Raw genomic sequence first — 25,928 nt, forward strand, 5'->3', positions numbered from 1 at the left:
GGCATCCTACTCTTTTTGAAGGGCGGCCCTCAGGTCATTGAGGTTCTGGGGTACAGAGTTACGAGCCTCTATATGGCAACTGATCCCATAGGTTTTCTATAGGGTTCAGGTCTGAAAAATGTGCAGGCCGCTTAATTTGAGATACCCCAGTCTCCAGCTGCCATTCCTTAATGATACAACCTCGATGAGCTGGAGCATTGTCATTCATGAACATGAAATTAGGCTTGTGTTGTTCATGCAGAGGCAAAAATACTAGATTAATGATATTATTCAACTAGTAGGGGCTTGTCACTGTACCATTTAAAAAGTGTAGGGCAGGTCTTTATTGACTAGACACACCTGCATGCACTATAACACAACCACCACGCCAAAAGCTCATCTGGTGACAACAGTGGCTGATGCATACAGCTCTCCTTGGTATCTCCAACATCGTTGGCGGCCGATATATCTAACTCAGCGTGAGTTGAATTTCATCATTGAACAGCACTGAGGCCCGCTGGTTCCTTCGTCCAGTGTATATGCTCCGTTGATGCCTGTGCCTGGTGGGGTGGTCAGGTAACCTTACAGGTAGTCTAACACACAGACCACGCTGATGTATATGTTTTTGAATAGTCTGACGTGACACTTGGGTTCCTCTCACGTCCCTTAAATGTGCCTGGAGTTGTTTGGTATTTATCATCCGGTTCAGAAGGGCACTGTTCACAATGAAGCTGTCATTTCTGTGGGATGTGGCCAAAAGACATCCAATTCTATGCCTTTCTGTGACTCTTCCAGTATCTCTGTATCTCTGTTGCAACCAGCTGATGACACTCAGTGACAATCTAAGCTCAGTGGTTATTTCTATCTGAGAACATCCTTCTTGAAGCCTTGCAAGGATGAGATACTGTTGATCAATCGTTAGGTGATGTTTTGGTCTTATAATGGCAAAATGTGAACAGCATGATGAGGAGAATTGTTTAAATACCGATTCTAATTGAACCCTGGAATTTAATGGGTGAATCACGGATCAAACACTTGTTGTGAATTTTGCCATTAAACACCTTGTTAGAGAATCACAAGTTGTGCAAAAAGTACTGAAACACTAAAGAGTTGGACATTTCTATTAAAAAGTTAAGAGAAGGTCACATTAAGGTCACCTGAAAAGGTTGGAGTGAATTTAGAGGATCATCCTGATATTACACCAGAAAGGCAAAAATCCCTAAATTGAAAGTAACACCATATTATATTATTTAATATAATTTTCAGGCCAACATACTATTACATTTATATTACATATTAATAGATAACACATACAGGTACTTTACATACTGATGCTGTTACGTAGAGTCTATATGACTCTACATACTATTAAAGTGAACCTGTCAGGTCAAATATGAACTCAGAACCACATGCAGTTCTCGATGCATATTAATAATCCCTGCCTAACTGTCCCTGTATACACTAGCATAAATAAAGAGATCTTTAGAAAAAGTATTTATAAAGATCCTTTATGATATGCTAATGAGCGAGGGGACTAATCACAAGACAGTTAGTTTCCCAGACTAGTCCCCCTCTAGGCATGCTAATATGATATTCAATGCCTAGCATCATCGGCGGTGATGCGCATACCTATGTCCGTTGTCACCGCCTCAGACGCCACATTTAGGGTCAGTGCGCATGATCAGAATTCCCGGCACTTCTGGTCATGCACACTAGACCTCTCTGAAGCTGGGAAGCGTACACCTGGCTTCATAGTTCGCATGACCAGAAGTGCAGGGACTTGTGGTCAAGCATACTTACCCTAAACGCGGCTTCTGAAGCAATGATAACGGACACAGGTATGTGTGTCACTATTGATGACATTGGGCAATGGGTATTGAATAGCATGTTAGCACGCCTCTGTAGGTGTGCCAACATGCTAAGAGGGCGGACTAGTTGGGGGAACTAACTTGCAACTAGTCCCTGCGCACATTAGCACATTATAAAAGATCTTTAGAAATACTTTTTCTAAAGATCTCTTTATCTATGCTACTTGATGATGGGACAGTTAGGCAGGGATTAGCAATATGCACCCAGAACTGCTTGTGCTTCTGGGTGCATATTGCACCTGACAGGTTACCTTTAATGTTCATACAGATTTTATATATAGCACTGTTCCCACTTCAAGCAGTTGACTGGTAAGGTTGCCCTCTGGTAAAATATTGATTGTACAGGCTATCATTTTTAAAGAACAAGAAAACAACTTAAAGTGGTTGGTCTTAAGAGGGGTGGTCCCATGACCACAAATATGTGATTTGCATACCTGCCGACTAGACTGTAACTAGCCTTGCTCAATGCAAGTGTATTCTGCAAGGCTGGATACAGTCTAGTTAGAATGTGGCCAGCAGTGTGCAAATCTCATACTTGCAGTCACATGACCGCCTGCTCTCGGTTCCAGCACTGGAGAATCCTAAGGCTATGTGCGCACGTTGCGTAAATACATGCAGTTACGCTGTGCTTTGTAGCGCAGCGTAACCGCATGCGTCCTGCGTCCCCTGCACAGTCTATGGAGATTGTGCAGGGGCCATGTGCACGTGGCGTTTTAGAGCGCAGCGCTTCGGCTACTGCCGAACGCTGCGTTCTAAGAAGTGACATGTCACTTCTTTCCTGCGCTTTGCCGGCAGCTCCTGCTCTGTCTATGGGAGGAGCTGCAGGCAGAGCGCATGGAATCGGCTTTCACTACGGACATTTCTGCAGCGATTTAAAGCGCACATGTGCTCTTCAGATCGCTGCAGAAATTTCTGCAGTGACTGTACGCAACGTGCGCACATAGCCTAACTGTGCACACAGCATGTGATGTGAGGATTCACAAGTCTGAAGTCACCTAGAATCACTGCAAATTTGCAGCTTAAGGCAGGACAACCTCTTTAATGGAAAATCTCATTCTGCAAGCGAATGCAATATCTGTACCCAACATGCCTACTTCTTTAGTGATAGCATTAGTGATTATAGATCAGACTAGGCTTAACATTTAGAGAGGTTAGTCTCGCTTCACTGCTAAAAAGTGGGTGCTCAAGTAATAATAGTACGTAATAATGGAGGGTATTTCTGGGACACCTTAGAAGAAAAAAAATCAGGAAGTCTTATTTAAGTTACATCTCCTATTCAAACCAACCCCTTACTATCTTCAAGAATAAGAGGCGTGCTAAAATCAAATTTCCTCCCTTTACCATTTAGCTGAATCATGCTACTATGCTATGGGAAGAAAGATAGAGGATCATGGTTGGGGTCATGCTCTTTGACTTTCTTCTCCTAACTTGTCATACTTTTCTTTTTTCTTATTTCAGCACTTTTTCCTAGTTCCCTGCACATAACTAGAATTTTTTTTCCAACACACCAATATACAGTATATATTTCCAATACACAGTATATATTTATGCTTACGTATTGGACATTCTTCTCCAAGCTGCTTCCACCCTGCACAGCAGGCAAAACTTGAACCACTGTAAAAGAGAAAAAAATACTGTAAAAGGAGTAAAAAACCAAAACATTTCTTTGCACAATTTACATAAAGTGGATTTAAAATCAGTGAATACAGATTTAAAGTTGGATTTAAATATTTTTTAATAACACTGCATAAGGCTATTCCTCTGTTATTGCTTCGAAATATTTATGAATAAATTGATAATTGGGTGTTATCCTTTCTTACGTCAAGACTAAGGCGGGCTTTACATGCTGCGACATCGCTAGCAATTGCTAGCGATGTCGAGCGCGATAGCTCCCGCCCCCGTCGCACATGTGATATGTGGTGATTGCTGCCGTAGCGAACATTATCGCAACGGCAGCTACACACGCACATACCTGGTCGGCGACGTCGCTGTGACCGCCGAACAATATCTCCTTCAAGGGGGAGGTGCGTTCGGCGTCACAGCAACATCATCGGGATGTCACTAAGTGGCCGGCCAATAGAAGCAAAGGGGCGGAGATGCGCAGGACATAACATCCCGCCCACCTCCTTCCTTCCGCATTGTCGGTGGAGGCAGGTAAGGAGATGCTTGTCATTCCTGCGGTGTCACACACACAGCGATGTGTGGTGCTGCAGGAACGACAAACAACATCGTACCGGCAGCAGCAGCAATATTATGAAAAGGAGCGACGTGTCACCGATCAACGATTTTTGACGTTTTTTGCGATCATGATCGTCGCTCCTAGGGTTTACACACTGTGATGTCGGTAACGGTGCGTCACAGATGTGCGTCACTAACGATGTGACCCCGACGATATATCGTTACCGATGTCGCAACGTGTAAAGCCCGCCTAAGAGGGTGTGTTTGTCATTGTCCGCACTATTTGAATAGAATTATATTGTAAGGAAAAACACCTCCAACCGGTAACATCCAGCTGTCACAGTCTTCATTAATTTCTAAGATAATGTCTAGGTCCTCTGTGAAAAAGAACTAAGCATCTGCATCCCAGTCCACATGGTTAGTAGGAGTCTTGGTCGGTCAGGTACTTTTTTCATTTTCCCCGAGTTGCCCAGAAACTTCAACATGTAAATTGGCATCAAGCAGTGGAGAACAATATTCATAATCAAGTAATGAAAATTCTGGTTTATGGATAATACTAGATGGGCACTAATACATGCCATTAGGCTTAAGTCACACAACACACTCTTCATTATAGCTCTTTCACCTAATGTATTGAATACAACCACAGTACCTCCAACTGCACTATGTAAGTACAGGACCAGTGACGTAACATAAAACTCATGGGCCCCAAAGCAAGAGCTCATACGGAGAATCCAATTATTGCAAGTCTTTACCGGTATTGGTCTGTTTATAAAGGCCACAAGGACTTTTTGGCCTCTCTAAGCACCAGGGCCCAGGTGCAAATTTAACCCCTGCACCTATATTAGTTCCACCCCTGTATAGGGTTTCTATAGTGGTAGTATGGGTGTGGTTTAGTATGTTTTTCTAGGGCTATTTGATTAGTTTTGCCCTAGCCCAGCGGTCCTCAACCTTTCTGACCGTGAGAGCCACATTCAGCTCTCAGAGAGGGTCGCAAGTCACATTTAACTCCCCCTCACAGTAGTGACACCCAGAGAGGCCATTACAATTATAATGACAGCTAAAGCTTTTCCACAAAAATCACCAATACTAATATTCAGGGGTTCCTGCCTTTCCCCATTCAGATCTGCTCTTCTGTGTGGGGCTACTCACAAGAGTCAGCATCTAGAGATCTGCTCTTCATAGCTTTTTGCAAGACCTGGTCCAATTGCACCTAGCTGGTAGACATCCGCGATCCACACATCATGGCCCCCCGAGCTCCATGTGGGTTCCGAACAACAGGTTGGGGACACCTGCCCTAGCCCATAGATAAGTTCTGGTTATTTCATATTTTGTATATTATACGCTATAAAATATAAATATTGAACTATATTTACAAGATGTATTTGTGTTTCGTTAACTTGAACAACATGCTTCCTTGTTCACATTCTGTTTTCTCAGGTTGGACACCGAAAACAACACAAATTCTAACATGTGCGGTAATTTTGTTGTAAGGGTTTTTCAGGCAGACATTCAGCCTCTTGATACCAATTGGCCCACATCTGTATGCCACAGCACATCCCATCCCTGGTGTCGGCCAGGTGCATCCCTTCTTGGTCCGTGTTTCCTGCATTACAGAAAACACATCCAGCAGGACAACCTAACATCCAACAAACCAAAGTCTGTGACTGGCAATGAGATGTAGATCAAATATATATTTATTTCTTGGCACTTCCTCCGATACATGAGAGAGAACTCTGTATCCACTTAATGTTTCAAACCTGCCAAGCGTTCTTCCAAATGCAAGAAAATAATACTTCTGGCAACTGCTGCAATGCAGAGTCTATCGATCCCAAACTTTAAGGAATTATTTGTGTGTGAACCAGCTGCAGTGTTCTTTCCAAGTACTGAGCTGTATGTGTTAAATGCTAAGAAATCATTTTTGCTTTTACGTGATGAGCTCGAATATTTGAGCAGAATGTTCATTTTTGAAGAAAGCGCCTTTCAACTTAGGGCAGGAACAAAGGATTATCAGATCCTCAGAGAATATGTATTTTATAGCCAAAATGACAATGATATATTTATTATTTAATATGTCTTCTAGTATAATAATTTATATTATTATCATTAATTATTATAGCGCTATTTATTCCAAGGCGCTTTACATGTGAAAAGGGGTACACATAATAGGGACAAGTACAATAATCATAAACAATACAAGGCACAGACTGGTACCTAATGATACCTATTCGTATGAATATTAATATACAACTTAACAGAACAGGTCAACTCTACTGGAAAGAAGAATTGACTCAAATTAGGGCAAGACAATACAGGCACATGCTAGTCATATTTCCTGCCTCTTCTCTGCAGGATATCATAGTCAGGTGGCTACTAATACTCAAGACAATTACAGGAAACCTGAATTCTTCTTTGTTCTTCATTTGAAACTATAAACTGCTTTTCTGCGTAGTTCTCTAATGTTGCATCAGATCGATGTGCCCAACTTTCCGTCTCCAATACCTATTATCTGATTCACTATAAATGAGGTAGACAAGCGCAATAATAGGGTCTTATTTGTGAAGATGACAGAGATTGCTCACCTAGATTGGTTGTGTAGGACACAACCACCGAAAATAGCATGAAACATGGCTGCAGCAATCTCCAACAACGTGGAAAACGATCAATGGAGGAAGGGATTAAAACTGCACTGCCGTAGAGAAAGACAATAGTAGATCCTTGAGATATTGATTACATTCAGTGATTTAGTCGACGCATTTTGGAGTAAACCCTTCTTCAGGAAATCCTTGAGATATTGATTACATGCAGTGATTTGTTTGACGCTTTCGAGATAATCCCTCCTTCTTTAGGAGTATTCTTGAGATATTGATTACATTCAGTGATTTGGTTGACACATTTCAGAGTAAACTCTCCTTCAGGAGGCCCTTGAGAAATTGATTACATGCAATGATTTATTCAACGCGTTCACAGTGATTCCTCCTTCAGGAAATTCTTGAGATATTGATTACATTCAGTGATTTAGTCGACATGTTTCAGAGTAAACCCTCCTTCTTCATGATATTTTTTGAAATATTGATTACGTTCAATTATTTATTTGATGCGTTTTGGAGCAAACCCTCCTTCTTCAGGAAATCCTTTAGATATTTATTATATGCAGTGATTTATTTTACGTATTTTGGAGTAAACCCTCTTTCTTCAAGAAATTTTTAAAATATTGATTACATTCAGTGATTTCATGCGTTTTGGAGTAAAGCCTCCTTCAGGAAAATCACATGTGATTTTCCTGAAGAAGAAGGGTATACGCGTTGAATAGATCACTGAATGTAATCAATATTTCAAGGATCTACCATTGTCTCTCACTATAGCATACCAGTTTTAAACCCTTTCCTCGTCCTGATAATTATCGGATTCAGAAAGCTGTGACGTTCTGGCAAGCACCTTGCACGTTTCATTATTTCTTACAGACCACTCTATATATTTACTAATGGATGTGCTTGGTACTTCCAGCTTAGTCTTATTCAAGTAAATGCGACTGAGCTGTAAATACAAGTACAGTTACATAGTTACATACTTACATAGGCTGAAAAAACCTACATCCATCTAGTTCAACATTCTTTCACCAATTCTACATTTTGTCATTAAGTCATTTATAATCGACAATGTTGTGTGTATTGAGGAAATCCTCCAGCCCTGATATAAAAGTTGTTATAGTATCTGTCATTACTACCTCTAGTGGTAGGGCATTCCACAGTCTGACTGCTCTAACTGTAAAGATCCCTTTCCTATTTAGCTGTCGGAATCGCTTTTCTTCCACTCGCAGTGGGTGCCCCCTGGTCTTTAGAAGAAATAGGTCATGTGCCAGTCCTTTATATTGATAAGTCATGTGCCAGTCCTTTACAGTCACTACTAAAAATACAGAAGTGTGCTTGGTAATAAATTAGGGGTATGTGGCGCTGATCATGGGGGTGCTATATAGTCATAGTACCCAATAAATGTAACCTTATTGAAAATGTCTTTGTATAATGACAATAACATTTTATCCCGTATGGAAGTCACTACATCATCTGCTCTTTGTTCTGTACTAGTACAAACCAGATCGAAATGCCTCTGGAAGCCAACAAGAATATTCTCATTCACTGACTGCAAATTGATATTTTATAAAATAAGAAATAAAACAGAAAATATAATAGAAAATTGCATAAAAACAGATGATTGATCAGGTCCGTGATTTTTGATTTTCTAGGATTATGCCTGTCAAAAGCACAGCACAGTGAGCCAAAAACCTTTGCTTGACAAAGACAATAATAATAATAATAATAATATTTATCCCTGGAGATAGTCCGGTTGTGGTATTCTTTACATTGGACGTGCAGACTGGACTGCATTTTCATGGTGAAAGTTTCCGTCTAAGGTTTATGTACATAAAACCTGAAAACCCCTTAAGGCACCACTAGACTTTACTTGTTGGATACAACATGATCATTATTAGACTTGCAAGTGCTTGGTGAGGACCAGAAGATTCTTTACATCCTTGTCTGCAAAACTGCAGATCTGAAATAACATATTCTTTCTCCTTCAATTCACCAAATGACTCCTTTAGATGTTTGCCGTTTAAAGATTTACACATGGAAAGTATCATTTACTACTTGGTAAATAGCCAAACTGCCACAGGCTGATGGGGTTTTGCACAGCTCGCATGGAAAATACTGAACAGATTCTGCAGAATCATGGGCCGAAAAGGAACACGTGGCTGTTGCCAATAAGTCATAACTTGTAATTTTGCTCTATGCAGTGAATGAGATCTTGATGATCTGTAAAACATATATTTTTCTTCTTTTTATGTATGTTAATTAAAAATACCCAGTAGATTTTAAGCAATAAAAAGAAAAAGCAAACACAATAAAATATAATGTGTAGCAGCCCTTGTAATGTGTTCTCTCATTCTTCAGTGCTTTTATTGCTATGAAAAGCCAGAACTTTAGGGATGTATTGAACGGCATACCTAAGCAGCAGTAAAGGAGACATTTAATAAAATCAGCCTAACACAGGGTATTTATCTAAAGCTGTGTGCACATATGTGATTTACGTTCAGCGTGTACTCCAGAAATCCTGATATACAAACTAAACATATTCATATGGTTACATTTGCCTGATAGAGAGACCATTGTGTCATTGGTTTCCATCTCGCCATCGTATAATCAGTATAGAAGAGTAAACCCGCGCTATTCCACACAATGATATAAAGTGCAAACACGTGTTAATCAACAGCACACAGCCTGATAAGTGACACACCTCTAAAATCTGTGTTTCAGCCCCTCTATCCTGCTATATTATTTGTTAATGTATATATTTTTTACAACTGGACCTTATAGGTGGCAGGTGACACAGAAACTACCTGGTATATGATCAACAGAAAATAAAACAACAAATGAACAGCTCATTAGACGCAGTATATTGATGCGATGCCAGTTAGCCAAGTGTGGACAATGAAGCAAAAAAAAAAGAAAAAATCCAGCATCCGTCAAGTTAAAACAAAGCTTTAATGAAAATCAGCTAAAATCAGCAGGACAAATCCATATTAAAGTATGTATGGACGAGATGTACGTCTACACGTTTCAGGCAACATTGTTGCCCTTAGTCATGACCAAGTTTTAACTATACATGGTGGATGCTGGATTATTTTCTTTTTTCTACTCAGTATATGGTGCCACTGATGTGAACAGAGCCTAAAGGGGGCTTTACACGCAACGTCCTCCGGCAACAAAGTGGGCATCACTTTCTTTTGGCTGCTTCTCCGCCCCTCCTCTTCTATTGGACAGCTGCCGTGTGACGTCGCTGTGACGCCGCACGAACTGCCCCCTTAGAAAGGAGGCGGTTTGCCGGCCACAGCGACGTCGCTAGGCAGGTAAGTACGTGTGACGGGTCCGAGCAATGTTGTACGCCACGAGCAGCGATTTGCCCATGACGAACAACCGACGGGGGCGGGTGCTTTCCCCAGCAGCATTGCTAGCGATGTTGCTGCGTGTAGAGCAGCCTTAAGACACAGGTTTGGCTGATGAACCAGGCAAGTTTTGCAAACTTTTAGTTGCCCAACATTAAAATTAATGGGTTACCCTTCCCTCCCACCCAAAATAAGCTTTTTTTAACACATTACATATTATATAAAATATATTAAGATACAGTACTGATACTCTCATTCATCCACTGGTAATTAATATATTTATATGTTGTCCTTATTGTTTAATGCAATTTTTTTGAATATTATTATTTGTGAGTAGTTTCCATGCACTTTTGGTGCATATGTGTAGGTTGTATTGATCCAGAGAAGTAGGTTTTAGTCTTGCCTTCTCTCATCTTACAATCTTACAATTGTACCAGTATTGGTGGTGGGCCCAGAGTTTGGACCTAATTAATCAGGGTTATGTCACGGGGTATACGGATAGAACAGGGGCTCCTAGGCTGACCCTACGACTGGGGCTCCTGTACTGTCCCTTATCTCGAAGGTAGACTTGATGGTAGCCAGGTTCGAGCCTCCAATGTGGCCCTATCTCCTGTCCAAGACGTGATACTACTTTCCCCCACCCAGGGAGCAGGCCGAAAACCCAGTTACCAAAACCCCACAAATAATCACAGACAAGAGTAAATCAAAACTTGTGCATACTGCACTCAAACACAATGGAGGGACAGTATGTGAACTGCGGAGCAACATAAAGGGGTAGGAAATAAATACACTACTGGAGGATTCACACACCACGCTGACCCGCAACTTGAGGATCACCATACAACTGGATAACAACAGGAACCAGGAAGCAAAGAGCTATATCCAGCAAACAGACCCAGAATACAGAACCTTTTGCAGGCTGGAGATGGTGATCAGCAGCCTCAGCTCCCAGCAGCTGATCACAGGCCAGCAGAAATTTACTCCAGCTGTACTGAAGAGCAGTGAAGTCATAACCAGCCAATGCCCATGACAGACTGTGCAACTAAAGAATCCCAGGCAGTTTGTTGGACTCCGAGGTGTGAACATAGTCCGAGGCCGTCATAAAACCCAACAAGTGCAATGCAGAACACCGCACGACAGGTTACATGTAATGTACTATTGACATTTACTAAAACCTTAGAAAAATAAAGACTAAAACATTTAAAGTACATCCACAATGTAACGTATTTACATACATGTTTAGCACAGTCTCCAATCAATGTTTACAGCCCATCCAATGCCCTACTGTACAGTTGTGCATATTTAAAACAGCCGTGGTCCTCAAGATCTTAGGTTGCCAACCAAATAGTTTTGTAGATTGCAAACATTAAATAACTTTTAGTACTGTATTGTATTATTCCCGTGTACATTGCATAGGTGGTTATGCTTTGGCCATACCTAAAAATATTACTTTTGTATTTTACAGTATTATATTTTACAACAGCAGAATATACAAGGCTGGAAAGATGCATACGAGCATAGAATTACTGCAGTAGACGGCTAAGACAATTCCGAAATTCAGGAATATCAACGTTTTCAGACCAATAAAAGTTTATGTGGTGCGCACTTTTCACTTGTTTACATCTAAGATCGTTACATCCAACATGTACGTACATTTAAAGAGACAAAGAATGCTTTCACTTTATAACCCATCTGGAGAAAAACTTTACACTGAATATGTCTGCAGTCCTTTACTGTCCAATTTCCCCCTCTCGTTCCAGCAGATACTGATTCTGAGTGCAAGTAAAGAACATCCTGAACCTTCTTAGAAAATAATCAAATGGATTATATAGAGTCCCTTTGATAAGTAATAGCACAAGAGGCTTTTTGTTCCTTTACAAAAAAATACCCAAAGGGTAGAACTTTAATCAGTCGTCGGCCTCTGATGTAATGCAGCTCGGAGAGAGGTACTTCTATTTTTCTATAGGAAAGTCATTAGTCAGCTATTAGGTTAATTGTCAGTGAAGTAGTCCAATCATTTCAACAAGCTCCAGTATAAAAAGACAGAAAGGAATTGTGTGGTCGATATATATATTCGAAGGCAAAAGTAACGGTCTTTGATCTGCCATAGACAAACACTGCTGCGGAATAAGGTAAAGACTTCTCGCGGAATTGTTTGTGAGCCATTTTCGAGCCGATATTTAAAAAACATCTTGATTAAATCATGTGTCTTGTCTAAAGAATTAGTACCTACATCTTCAATTAATTAGATGTGTATATATATATATATATATATGTGACGATCTGAACACACACATATATATATATATATATATATATATATATATATATATATATATATATATATAAAATATATAAAGCTCAATGTGTGTATGTATGTGTTTGTGTGTGTATGTGTGTGTATGTCCGGGATTGGCATCTGCACCATTGCAGCTACAGCCACAAAGCACACTCACACGTCTGGACCCCGAGAGCGTCATAGGCTATGTTGTGAGGCGAAATTTTAGCCCCGCGCGTTCCAATTCACCAATCAATTTTGCCCCTATCTACATAATGGGGAAAAGTGAAACGAAAAGTGTATCTGCACCGTCGCATTTACAATCACAAAATTTTGCACTCTCACACGTCTGGACCCCGAGAGCGTCATTGGCTATGTTGTGAGGCAAAATTTTAACCCCGCACTTTCCAATTTAACAATCAATTTTCCTCCTATCTACATAATGGGGAAAAAGTGAAACGAAAAGCGTATCCGCACCGTCGCATTTACAATCACAAAATTTTGCACAGACACCTCATGTGACCCAGGGAACGTCGTAGACTATGTTTTGACCGCGCTTTACAGTTACTCTCCAAAAAACATGCCTTCATTAAAGTAAATGGAGCCTGGAACTACAGGTTATTAGTAGGAGCTGTGAGTGGTTGCTATAGGAACAAAAGACATTCATAGTATAAGAAGCTTATATGTGAGGTAATAAGATGTCGGTGGGGAGACGGATAGAGAGAGACAGAGAGAGACAGACAGAGAGAGAGAGACAGACAGGGAAAGAGACAGACAGATAGAGACAGACAGGGAAAGAGACAGACATAGACAAACAGTGAAAGAGACAGACAGAGACAGATGATGAAAAAGACAGACAGAGACAGACCTGGAAAGAGACAGACCTGGAAAGAGACAGATGGGGAAAGAGACAGACAGACATGCAGACAGGGACAGAGACAGGCAGACAGGGAAGGAGGAGACAGCCATAGAGACAGACAAAGATAGATGGGGAAAGACACAGACCTTGATAGAGACAGACGGGACAGAGACAGAGAAATAGAGACAGACAAAGACAGGCAGACAGGGAAAGAGACAGACAGGAAAAGACACAAACAAAGAGACGGGGAGACAGACGGGGAAAGAGACAGACCTGGGAAAGAGACAGACCTGGGAAAGAGACAGACCTGGAAAGAGACAGATGGGGATAGAAACAGAGAGATAGAGACAGACAAAGAAAGAGGCAGACAGAGACAGGCAGACAGGGAAAGAGACAGATGGAGAAAGAGACAGACGGGGAAAGAGACAGACGGGGAAAGAAACAAATGGGGAAAGAGACAGACAGAGACAGACAGGGAAAGAGACAGACGGGGAAAGAGGCAGATGGGGAAAGAGACATATGGGGAAAGAGACAGATGGGTAAAGAGGCAGACGGGGAAAGAGACAGACGAGGATAGAGGAAGATGAGGAAAGAGGCAGACCTGGTAAGAGGCAGACCTGGAAAGAGACAGACCTGGAAAGAGATAGACCTGGAAAGAGACAGACGGGGAAAGAGACAGATGGGGAAAGAGACAGACGGGGAAAGAGACAGATCTGGAAAGAGACAGACGGAGCACATTACTTAGCCAATTTAGTCAAATCTGTGTGGAATATCTGTGGTGTTGAAATATATGTTGTGAAATGCTTCTATTAGCTTAGTTTTTGCCTTTTAATAATTACATTTCTATCTATTTGTTTTGTGGTTTTTGTGTGCAAAATAAATTTTTGTTAATACATTCTATTTTGTTAACAGCAGTTATTAACTCGGGCGAAGCCGGGTAGTACAGCTAGTATATATATATATATATATATATATATATATATATATATATATACAGATTGGAAGCAGCACTCCAACACTTGGAGTTTGGAGTGCTGCTTCCAATCTACTTTTCGACATTTGGAGACTTCTTGGCTAGAAATATTGCACATTAGGACTTTGCTGCTATATTTCCTTGTTATTAAATATATATGGTATATTACTGTAATATTGGGCATGTTCTAGCTTTTGGCAATACTCATTCTTGACGTAAAAGACCACAGCAAAAAGCTAATGAGGCCTAAAATATTGCTTATTAAGTCCATGAACATATCATTTGTTCACAGTCAGTACTCTTAGTCATTGGTACTCCGTATACAACATTACTATAGGGTTCCTTAACACTTTCCTGTACATAGTATGTGTGCGAGATTCCATATGAATCCAAGAGAAAAAAATTAATATGCACAAAAAAAATTATTATGCGCCATGTGGCTGGAGACGTAGAAATAGGCCTTTAAATTATTTTGCTCCTAATTATGACTCTATACAACTGAAACCAGGTCCAAAAATTTACATAATGAGCGAAAGAAGTTTAGAAAACATTTCTGAATAATGTCTTTAACTTTAGTACTTTCAATACCAAATTCAAGAGAGTTTAATGGTCCAATGCTTTTTTGAATTTTTTGCAATTGAATACTTAAAATCAGTCCATTAAACACACCCCTATATCATTAAAAAGAAAAAGCAACATAATAACTTCCTATATTTTGGTCATTCACTGCTTTATATTGCATTACAAACAATTAAAAATACAAAATACAAAATAATAATATTTTTTAGTTTTTTTCATTTATTTAACATGAGCGAACCTCAGGCTCGAGGCTCGGGGTTCAGGCTCAGAAAATGACGTAAAAATCCCTGTGGTGAGTTTCGTGCTGTGCTTGTGTGGCGCCCCTGAGGCTCTGGTCATCACAGAGTACTGCACCACAATTAAGGTGCGGTATCTAACTCAGGTAAGAAGGGGGTTAATCACCGGTGTTCGACATTCACACACTACATATAGCTTAGGAGCCTTCACACAGAGTGGGTTGGCTCAGAGTAGGCAGGGGGTGGCCATACGATCATGGACTTCCTGGTCACTGAATCTAGCCACCTGGAAGGGGCTAGTTCCACATGGGGTAGAAATAGGCACAACACACGCACATCAAAAACAGACCCGTCAGGACCATAGTTCTGGCAAGACATCTCTGGAAAACTTGGACTTTACTGTGTCCAGGAGCTTGGAGCGGGAGCTCAGCCAGGGTACCTAACTGTGGAGGGGGACACCCTAGAAAATAGGATTCTCACTCCTCTCTCAAAACACCGGTGGTGACCCCTTACCGGATCTGGGATTGACAGGAGCCCATCACGGCAGTGACCAGTGTGACTTGAATGGCAGCTAAAGTTGTGAGTAAACTATACCCTGAACCCACAGAGACTGTGTTAGCTCGTCTTTATCGACGTTGCCGCACAGTGCTTAGGCGCCAACGGCCATTACAACCCTCATCATCCACCTGGTTCCCGTTCCGCCTTTGGGGAGCGACACCATCCTGGCTGCCATAACACCTGTCCTGGCGAAGAACCCGGCAGTGGTGGCTACTACCTAGGCCGCATACCACAGGTGTCACTACAAACGTTTCCCATAACCATCTACTGTATGCCTCGGGGCATTGGAACCGGGCAAGGCCAACACGTGGCAACGCCTGACCTGACCCGAAATGGCCCGGTGACCAGTAGGTTAACCACCTGCACTGTGGGGCGCTACACTTGTGTCTGAGTGATGCGCAACATTGTGCGCGGTGCTGGAAGTGTTTGTTGCAAATTAGGCTTTCATTCAGTACACTGAGCTGTTTTGTTCACAGAGAATTAATAATAAAAAAAAACACCGCCCACCTCTGGAAGTGTTTTGCTTTAGGCCCATAGCAAAACATTATCGGAGCAAAGTGGGAGGTGTATTTTTTTTTATTCTCAATAAACAAAACAAAACAGCTCAGTACGCTGAATGATAGACTAATTTGCAACAAACACTTCCAGCAACACGCACAATGCAGATAATCACTCAGACACGAGCACAGCGCAATACTCACCACGAGGATTTTTACGTCATTTTCCAGGCCAGAACCCTGAACCTCAAGCCTGAGGTTTGCTCAGCTCTATTGCCGCTCTCTGACCTAACCAGCCTCTTATTCGGATGCAGCTTTCTGCAACAGGAACCTTCCAATGCTACTTTGTGTTCGGTGGGAGATGAAGCAAGAAAATCGAACCCAACCACTAATCCCAGCTGAAATACAGAACATTAAAAGAACAGTGTTTTCATAAAATGTGTATAATGTCTGGCAAACTGAAAGTCTGTAATTTTATTCTTATGTTTTCTTTTTTGCTTGCCAAATGTAAGTTTATAACATTAACGACCTAATGAATGAGTCACTATTTGTTAATGTTAAAGAGGTGAATCTAGTACTCATCCCAAAGTTCAATAATAAATTGCCATTTATTAGATATATTTCAAATCAAATGGTACAAAAATGTAAAAAATTCCAACTGTATATACTGTAACGCGTTTCACACGCTAGTACCAGGGCTCTTAGTCATAACTGATAATGTTCCCAACTGCCTGAAATAACTAGAACACTCTGGTGTCTTTTGTTGTACGGCTTCATTCAGACGTCACTTTATCCCCGTGCATGGGAAAACTGACACATTTTCATCAGTGTGCTGTATCACAATTTGGTCAGTGCATCTGATTTTACCATCAGTATTTCCTAATTTGCCAAAATGAAAAAAAAAGTCAAAGTTTATCCTATCCAATAGAATGTTAAAGATGGGTGGCACACTGACTACACACAGGAGGCAGTGTGTGCGGTCTGTGATTTATGACGGATCCAAAGACATGTCTTATGACTTGGATCAAAAATTAACATACTTCCATGATATTTTTATACTAACTTGGTCTGCAAATAGTGATGGATGTGAAAAATGCACTATAAGCTATAATGGATATGTATGTATGTATGTATGTGTGTATATATCCATATGTGGAACAACATCGTATCTGTCGCGGCACCAGCATTATGGAAATGTCGGAGCCTGCACCGATGATACGATAACGACGCTTTTGCGCTCATTCATCGTATCATCTAGGATTTACACACTACGACATCGCAAGTGACGCCGGATGTGCGTCACTTTCGATTTGACCCCACCGACATCGCACCTGCGATGTCGTAGTGTGCAAAGCCGCCCTAAGAGTACTATGCCTTGAAACAATATGGTACAGACTGTATAATGATGTCATGTCTTTGGAAGCTTCTGATAGGTTTATTGGCAGGATCTGAGTTAATAAGAGACACACCACAATTAAGGTGCGGTATCTAACTCAGGTAAGAAGGGGGTTAATCACCGGTGTTCGACATTCACACACTACATATAGCTTAGGAGCCTTCACACAGAGTGGGTTGGCTCAGAGTAGGCAGGGGGTGGCCATACGATCATGGACTTCCTGGTCACTGAATCTAGCCACCTGGAAGGGGCTAGTTCCACATGGGGTAGAAATAGGCACAACACACGCACATCAAAAACAGACCCGTCAGGACCATAGTTCTGGCAAGACATCTCTGGAAAACTTGGACTTTACTGTGTCCAGGAGCTTGGAGCGGGAGCTCAGCCAGGGTACCTAACTGTGGAGGGGGACACCCTAGAAAATAGGATTCTCACTCCTCTCTCAAAACACCGGTGGTGACCCCTTACCGGATCTGGGATTGACAGGAGCCCATCACGGCAGTGACCAGTGTGACTTGAATGGCAGCTAAAGTTGTGAGTAAACTATACCCTGAACCCACAGAGACTGTGTTAGCTCGTCTTTATCGACGTTGCCGCACAGTGCTTAGGCGCCAACGGCCATTACAACCCTCATCATCCACCTGGTTCCCGTTCCGCCTGTGGGGAGCGACACCATCCTGGCTGCCATAACACCTGTCCTGGCGAAGAACCCGGCAGTGGTGGCTACTACCTAGGCCGCATACCACAGGTGTCACTACAAACGTTTCCCATAACCATCTACTGTATGCCTCGGGGCATTGGAACCGGGCAAGGCCAACACGTGGCAACGCCTGACCTGACCCGAAATGGCCCGGTGACCAGTAGGTTAACCACCTGCACTGTGGGGCGCTACACTTGTGTCTGAGTGATGCGCAACATTGTGCGCGGTGCTGGAAGTGTTTGTTGCAAATTAGGCTTTCATTCAGTACACTGAGCTGTTTTGTTCACAGAGAATTAATAATAAAAAAAAACACCGCCCACCTCTGGAAGTGTTTTGCTTTAGGCCCATAGCAAAACATTATCGGAGCAAAGTGGGAGGTGTATTTTTTTTTATTCTCAATAAACAAAACAAAACAGCTCAGTACGCTGAATGATAGACTAATTTGCAACAAACACTTCCAGCAACACGCACAATGCAGATAATCACTCAGACACGAGCACAGCGCAATACTCACCACGGGGATTTTTACGTCATTTTCCAGGCCAGAACCCTGAACCTCAAGCCTGAGGTTTGCTCAGCTCTATTGCCGCTCTCTGACCTAACCAGCCTCTTATTCGGATGCAGCTTTCTGCAACAGGAACCTTCCAATGCTACTTTGTGTTCGGTGGGAGATGAAGCAAGAAAATCGAACCCAACCACTAATCCCAGCTGAAATACAGAACATTAAAAGAACAGTGTTTTCATAAAATGTGTATAATGTCTGGCAAACTGAAAGTCTGTAATTTTATTCTTATGTTTTCTTTTTTGCTTGCCAAATGTAAGTTTATAACATTAACGACCTAATGAATGAGTCACTATTTGTTAATGTTAAAGAGGTGAATCTAGTACTCATCCCAAAGTTCAATAATAAATTGCCATTTATTAGATATATTTCAAATCAAATGGTACAAAAATGTAAAAAATTCCAACTGTATATACTGTAACGCGTTTCACACGCTAGTACCAGGGCTCTTAGTCATAACTGATAATGTTCCCAACTGCCTGAAATAACTAGAACACTCTGGTGTCTTTTGTTGTACGGCTTCATTCAGACGTCACTTTATCCCCGTGCATGGGAAAACTGACACATTTTCATCAGTGTGCTGTATCACAATTTGGTCAGTGCATCTGATTTTATCATCAGTATTTCCTAATTTGCCAAAATGAAAAAAAAAGTCAAAGTTTATCCTATCCATTAGAATGTTAAAGATGGGTGGCACACTGACTACACACAGGAGGCAGTGTGTGCGGTCTGTGATTTATGACGGATCCAAAGACATGTCTTATGACTTGGATCAAAAATTAACATACTTCCATGATATTTTTATACTAACTTGGTCTGCAAATAGTGATGGATGTGAAAAATGCACTATAAGCTATAATGGATATGTGCTCTAACTGTGAAAAACAGTCATCAGAATGGGCCTTAAAATGTGTCATTTGGGCTACTATGCATTTTGAGAAATTTACTATGTTCCGAGTCATGGGATTTAGTTGATTACACTCGCTTGGAATAGGAATAAGACCATACCTTACAATACAATATACTCATTGTTGAACTCTTTCACCACAGTGATGGTCAGAAGAGATGAGCCCACCCATGGAAGTTCGTTTTTGATAAAGTTCGATTTTGGACCTAGACCGGACCTGAATCCCAATGGAAGTCACTGATTGGGCAGTTTGGGTCTCCGCCCACATGCAGGCAGGAATAAACAGATCATTTCCGGGGATGGGTGGGCAGGATTTTTCCATAATTTTTTTTTTGTTTGGTGCACACTACATCCAATAACGGTGTTGTTACCCCCAGTGTGAGCCGATCAACCACTGCAAGCGCCTCGCACTGGGCTGAGCACCGAGCATACCTGAACACAGTGTTGCTCGTGCAAGTGACGTTTATACATAACGCACCCGAACTTTGTTTTTTTGTAAAGTCTATGATCGGTACAAACACAGAACCTTATGTTTAAAAAAAAAAATCTCCTAAATCTCATAAATCTATGCCTTTCCCTTTTCGTAAGTGTTCCACAAATAATCTGGTTATGATTGTCCAGTGAGGATCATGAAATCCTAAGTGCGAGCTAGTTAGTCTGGCAGCATTACAAACCTCATACTCAGTCCTTCCAGCATGTTCCAAATTTACAGTAAGTACCAATGATGGGTTTAAACCTAGACAGAGGAGTATTCACACTGCGCAATTCCCAACTCTGAAGTCAGGAATAGCCACAGGCTGTTATTTTTCCCGACCGACTGCTTGATCTGCATTTGGTCTTTTCCCATTAAACTGTCTCCAGAGCTTGGATTAAGTAAAGTAACTTTCTAACCTTTCCAAGTTAGTATTCACAAGATAGCTTTGTCCAGTTCCAGTATGTTATTACTGGCTGAGAGCTGTAGATATGTCACGCAGGCTGACACCTAATTACAAAACAGCACATGTGTTTCTCTTAATACCGTCTGTGTTGTACAAATCTAAAGCACACTTGTATGCAATTAACTTATAGCGGGAAAAGGGTTAATTGGTCATGCACCGGGTTTAACGATTACGATGATCTATGCTTATAAAAAGATTGTTGTTGAACATGCCATTCACATAATATAATGAGAATGCGTACAGTCATGTGAGGTGTAATGTAATAAGTGGCGTCAATTAAAGGGAATGTAACAGTCAGTGAAGTGCAACGTCTAGTATCATCCGCATTATTACAGCTATTAGACACAAAATAAACATGCAAGTTATTCGATATTTATTAGACATGCTGACTTTTTATATATATATATATATATATATATAAAGTATATATATATACATATACAGTATATATATATATATATATACTATATACGTATATATATATATTTTTTTTCTATTAAAAACGTATTCAAACAAGAAATCAGACACATTTCTGTGTTTAGGCAAGTACATGAAAAATGGTACAGTGTCATCAGTGTGTTGGATCAGTGTACGGTCGTGTCTCTTTTACCATCAGTGTCTCATGAGTAGTGATGGGCAGATCCGGACTATAAAATTCCAAATCCACACGGGTTCAAAATTAACCAAGTGTAGAGCCCGGAATTCTCAGGCAACTCCAGCTAAAGATGTAGGTCCGGCAACTTGGGTAATAAAAAAAAATAAAAGGAAAAATAAAGAAAATAAGAATAAACAGGCGTGCTATACTTACCAAGTCTCCGGCGCAACCGGAACTGCTTCCAAGGCTGCTCATTTTACTTTCAGAGCCTCTCATTAGCTTCATACATATTCCCTGCTTCCCCCACCCACCAGCAGTCCTGGCGTCTGTGATTGGTTACAGTCAGACGCGCCCCACCCTGTGTGACAGAGTGTCTTACTGCTTGCAATCACAGACCCTGCCTGTGGGTCCATATTGTGGTGTAAAAATAAACAAATTAAAAAAGAAAAAAATATGAGTAGGGTATTATGATATTAAGATACCCAACACGGATAAAGCATATGGCTACAAGCTTCAGCCCCAGTCGTGTGTTATCTTGGCTGTTTATCCAAATAAGAGGAACCTCATGTGTCTTTTTTTTTTTGTAAATATATAATTTTAAAAAACGGCTTGCGGGCCACCACAATTTTGATACCCAGCCATGATAAAGTTGAACGTTGGGGGCTGATATTCTCAGGCTGGGAAGACCCATGCTCATTACGTATGATTGTGCAGGCATCAAACATGCTGGGTTTTTTTTTTTATTTAAGTAGTGAAAAAAAATGGGATATTTGGAAAAAAAATTGCCTTGTATTGCCATTTTTCAACACCCACAATGTTTTCAACTTTTGGTCGATGGGGCAGTGTGAGGGTCTATTTTTTTCACGCTGAACTGATGTTTTTACTGATACCATCTTGGGGTAGATACAATGTTTTGAGCGCATGTGACTGGAATATTGCGGCAGCCAAAAAACTGTAATTCTGGTGTTTCTATTTCTTTTCTCATCATGCTGTTTACCAATCAGATTAATATATTTGATATTTTCATAAACTAGACATTTACAAATGCAGTGATACCAAATATGTGCATTTTTTTATTCTTATGTATTACTTTATTTTTAACAAGGGAAAAGGGGTTGATTTTAAATTTTATATACTTTTAAAAACATTTTTTTCACTTTATATTTGAACCTTTGATCATTCAATTGTTTGTACTATATACAGCAATGCCACAGTACTGCTGTGTATAGCAAAAATCACAGGAGTACCAATTTAACAGGCCCAAAGGTTTTAAGCAGACATCTGACCATTATGGAAAGTCATCGGTGCCCTGCGATCACGTCACAGTGGCGCTGATGGGCACATCGAATGCTGGCACGCTGTAATTGTTGCTGTCAGAGATTGACAATGGCATTTGACAGTTTAACAGCTGCAGTGGTCTCCATCCATGGCAGTTAGAGGCAGGTAATGGCTGAATATCATAGCCATTGTCTGATCCCATATTAAAGTCAGGGAATCAGCATATGACGTAAATGCTCGTCATATGTCGGTAAGGGGTTCATTTACTGCTAAATGACTGTATCAATCGGTATCAAATATGCCGCATAGATACATTTTCCGAAGGTCTTAGACCTAGCTTTAGCTCTCTAATAGCTACAATTGTTGACATACCGTCCCTGACAGAAGTTCTGTCGCTTATCCATGTTATGTAAATAAAAGCTTATAACCTGACTTTAAATTCATCCATTGGTTTCATAAATTACTCTTACAGTAACCAGACATGAACATCATTGAGCATGTTTGGGGTAGGATGAAAGAGGAAGCTTGGAAGACAAAACCAAAGAATCTAGATGAACTCTGGGAGGCATGTAAGACTGCATTCTTTGCTATTCCTGATGACTTCATCAATAAATTGCATGAATCATTGTTGAACCGCATGGATGCAGTCCTTCAAGCTCATGGAAGTCACACAAAATATTAAATATGGCTCTAATAGCACCACAACTTCATTCACCAATGTTATGCAACATATTTTTGTATTGAAGTTAAATTATTTATTTGAATTTCACATTACTTTCTGTGGGTGACAAAACTTTTGTCTTGCCAAAATCTGACCTTTACATACACTATCTAAAAAGACACATATGCATGTTTTTCTCACTATCCGATTTGAAATCAGATTAAACCTGTCCCGTTTTAGGTCAATTAGGATTGCCAAAATTATTTATATTTGTCCAATGCCAGAATAATGAGAAAAAGATCGTCTTAAGGCATTTTTATTACTTTCTGCAAACTCAAAAGTTTACATACATTTCATTAGCATTTGGTACCATTGCTCTTAAACTGTATGACTTGAGTCAAATATTTTGGTTATCCTTCCACAAACTTCTCACAATAGTTGGTAGAAATTTGGGCCCAGTGCTCCCGACTGATGTAACTGAGCCATGTTTGTAGGTCGCTTTGCTCGCAGTGGCCTTTTCAGCTTTATCCATAAATTTTCAATAGGATTGAGATCAGGGCTTTATGATGGCCACTACAAAACATTGACTTCTTAAGTCACTTTGTAACCAGTTTGGCAGTATGCTTTGGGTCATTCTCCATTTGGAAGACCCATTTCTGCCCAAGCTTTAAGTTCCTTTCTGATGTCTTGAGATGTTGCTTCAGTATTGCCACATAATCTTCTTTCCTCATGATGCCATGTATTTTGTGAAGTGCACCAGACTCTCCTGTAGCAAAACAACCCCTCAACATGATGCTGCCACCCCCGTGTTAAACAGTTGGGATAGTGTTCTTACGCTTTAGAGCTCCTCCCTTTTTCCTCCAAATGTAACACTGGTCATTATAGCCAAACAGTTCAATTTTAGTTTTTTCAAACCACAGGACATGTCTCCAAAAAGTAAGGCTTTTGTTCCTGTGTTCATTTGCAAACATTACTCTGGCTTTTTTTATGTTTATTTTTGAGTAATGGCTTCTTCCTGTCAGAGTTGCCTTTCACCCATGTTGATACAGTACTAGTTTCACTGCGGATAATGACACAATGTTACCAGCTTCCAACAGCATCTTAACAAGGTCTTTTGCTTTTGTTCTTGAGTTAATACGTAGATGTCTGACAAAAGCATGCTCATTTCTAGTACATAGAACCCATCTCCATTCTGAGCGGTATGATGGCTGGCCATTCCCATCGTATTTGTACTTGTGTATAATTGTTTGTACAGATGAACAAGCCACCTTGAGGTATCTGGAAATTGCACCCAAGGATGAACCAGACTTGGCAAGTCCACAATGCTCTTCCTGAGATCTTGGCAGATTTCTTTTGACTTTCCAATGATGCTACATAAAGAAACAGTGTGTTTCAGATGTGCATTAAAATACATCCACAGGTGTGTCTCTTATTAACTCAGATCCTGCCAATAAACCTATCAGAAGCTTCCAAAGACATGACATCATTATACAGTCTGTACCATATTGTTTCAAGGCATAGTACTCTTAGGGCGGCTTTGCACACTACGACATCGCAGGTGCGATGTCGGTGGGGTCAAATCGAAAGTGACGCACATCCGGCGTCACTTGCGATGTCATAGTGTGTAAATCCTAGATGATACGATGAATGAGCGCAAAAGCGTCGTTATCGTATCATCGGTGCAGGCTCCGACATTTCCATAATGCTGGTGCCGCGACAGATACGATGTTGTTCCACATATGGATATATACACACATACATACATACATACCAAATTTGGCAGATAGGGAAGTCAGGCACTTTGGAAAGTTTTACACCCCCCGGTTTCAGCTCTCTTAGCGCCTATTTTATATGTGTGTGTGTGTGTATATATGCAGTTGAAACCAAAAGTTTAGATGCACTAATTTTTTTCACTGACATGAAATCTTCGGAAAGTTTTACACCCCCCAGTTTCAGCTCTCTTAGCGCCTAATGTTCTCAACAATTCACAAAAAAATGGAATACATATTAAAAGATTAATTTATGCTTAAATTGCTAGACCAATCTGCCTCAAACTTGGCACACGGATAAATTAGGCGCACTGGAAGGAATTAGACGGGCTTTCAGCTCTCTAGGAGCTGCCATTCTCCACATATTAATAGAAAACCCAGAAAACTAAAACAAATATTAATTTACATCTCTTCAGGACACTAGTAAAGACTAGTAAAGAAATTTATGTGAATAACAACTCTGATGTGTTGGTTTCATATAAGAAGCAAAGTTTTTAATCACACACACAAACCGTAAAATCAACTAGACCCAAGGAAAGCGGGATAATGTTACTGGTACATTATAAGACACCAATAGCACTTTGATAGAAGGTAATATTCCCTCACGATAATGTTTTAATTTTGGGCACCGCCAAAGAAGATGCACAAGGTCCGCAATACCAAAGCAACACTTCGGACATTTTGTGTTCTTCTGTTTTGTTTGATATAGGATTTCAGGTGTATAATATATATTCTATGCAATATTTTACATTAAGCCCATTTATAAGCTGAACTTGTCTTGCTTTGCACGTGAATTGTCCAAACTTGCTCCCATTGTAATACAGAAATACCACCTAAATCCATACCCCACCTAATCTACATCTTGACCTTTTGGTAAATATTTATCTTATCCGCCTTAATTTTTGATTTAGTATTTATTATACCACTTTACTACGCTAATACTTTAATCATAACTAAGAACGAGAGTTTATGTGAAAGCTTGGCCTTGGTAATCGGGTAATGTTAACAAGCCCCTGATCACCCGATGAACAAATAAAACTCTTACCATTGAATCATTTATGCAGCCCCATGCAAGCAGGGGATGTGCTGGCAACAATACTGCATGAGGACAGAATGACTGTAGTAGCAATCATTCTACCTCTAGTTTGTATCAGGCAATGTAATTAGACATGTAAA

The 25,928-nt window shown here is 40.6% G+C and overlaps 1 protein-coding gene across 1 annotated transcript in view; it reads right to left on the reverse strand.

Annotated features, from left to right (window-relative positions):
* SCARF2 (scavenger receptor class F member 2) overlaps positions 1-25,928 on the reverse strand; it is a 290,316-nt gene that overhangs the window by 166,439 nt on the left and 97,949 nt on the right. Inside the window, exon 2 of the mRNA XM_075320198.1 lies at positions 3,403-3,461. Within this exon, the coding sequence (XP_075176313.1) occupies positions 3,403-3,461 (59 nt within the window). The remainder of the gene's footprint in view (positions 1-3,402; positions 3,462-25,928) is intronic.

This window comes from Anomaloglossus baeobatrachus, chromosome 1 (assembly GCF_048569485.1).
Source record: "Anomaloglossus baeobatrachus isolate aAnoBae1 chromosome 1, aAnoBae1.hap1, whole genome shotgun sequence".
Classification (NCBI taxonomy): domain Eukaryota; kingdom Metazoa; phylum Chordata; class Amphibia; order Anura; family Aromobatidae; genus Anomaloglossus; species Anomaloglossus baeobatrachus.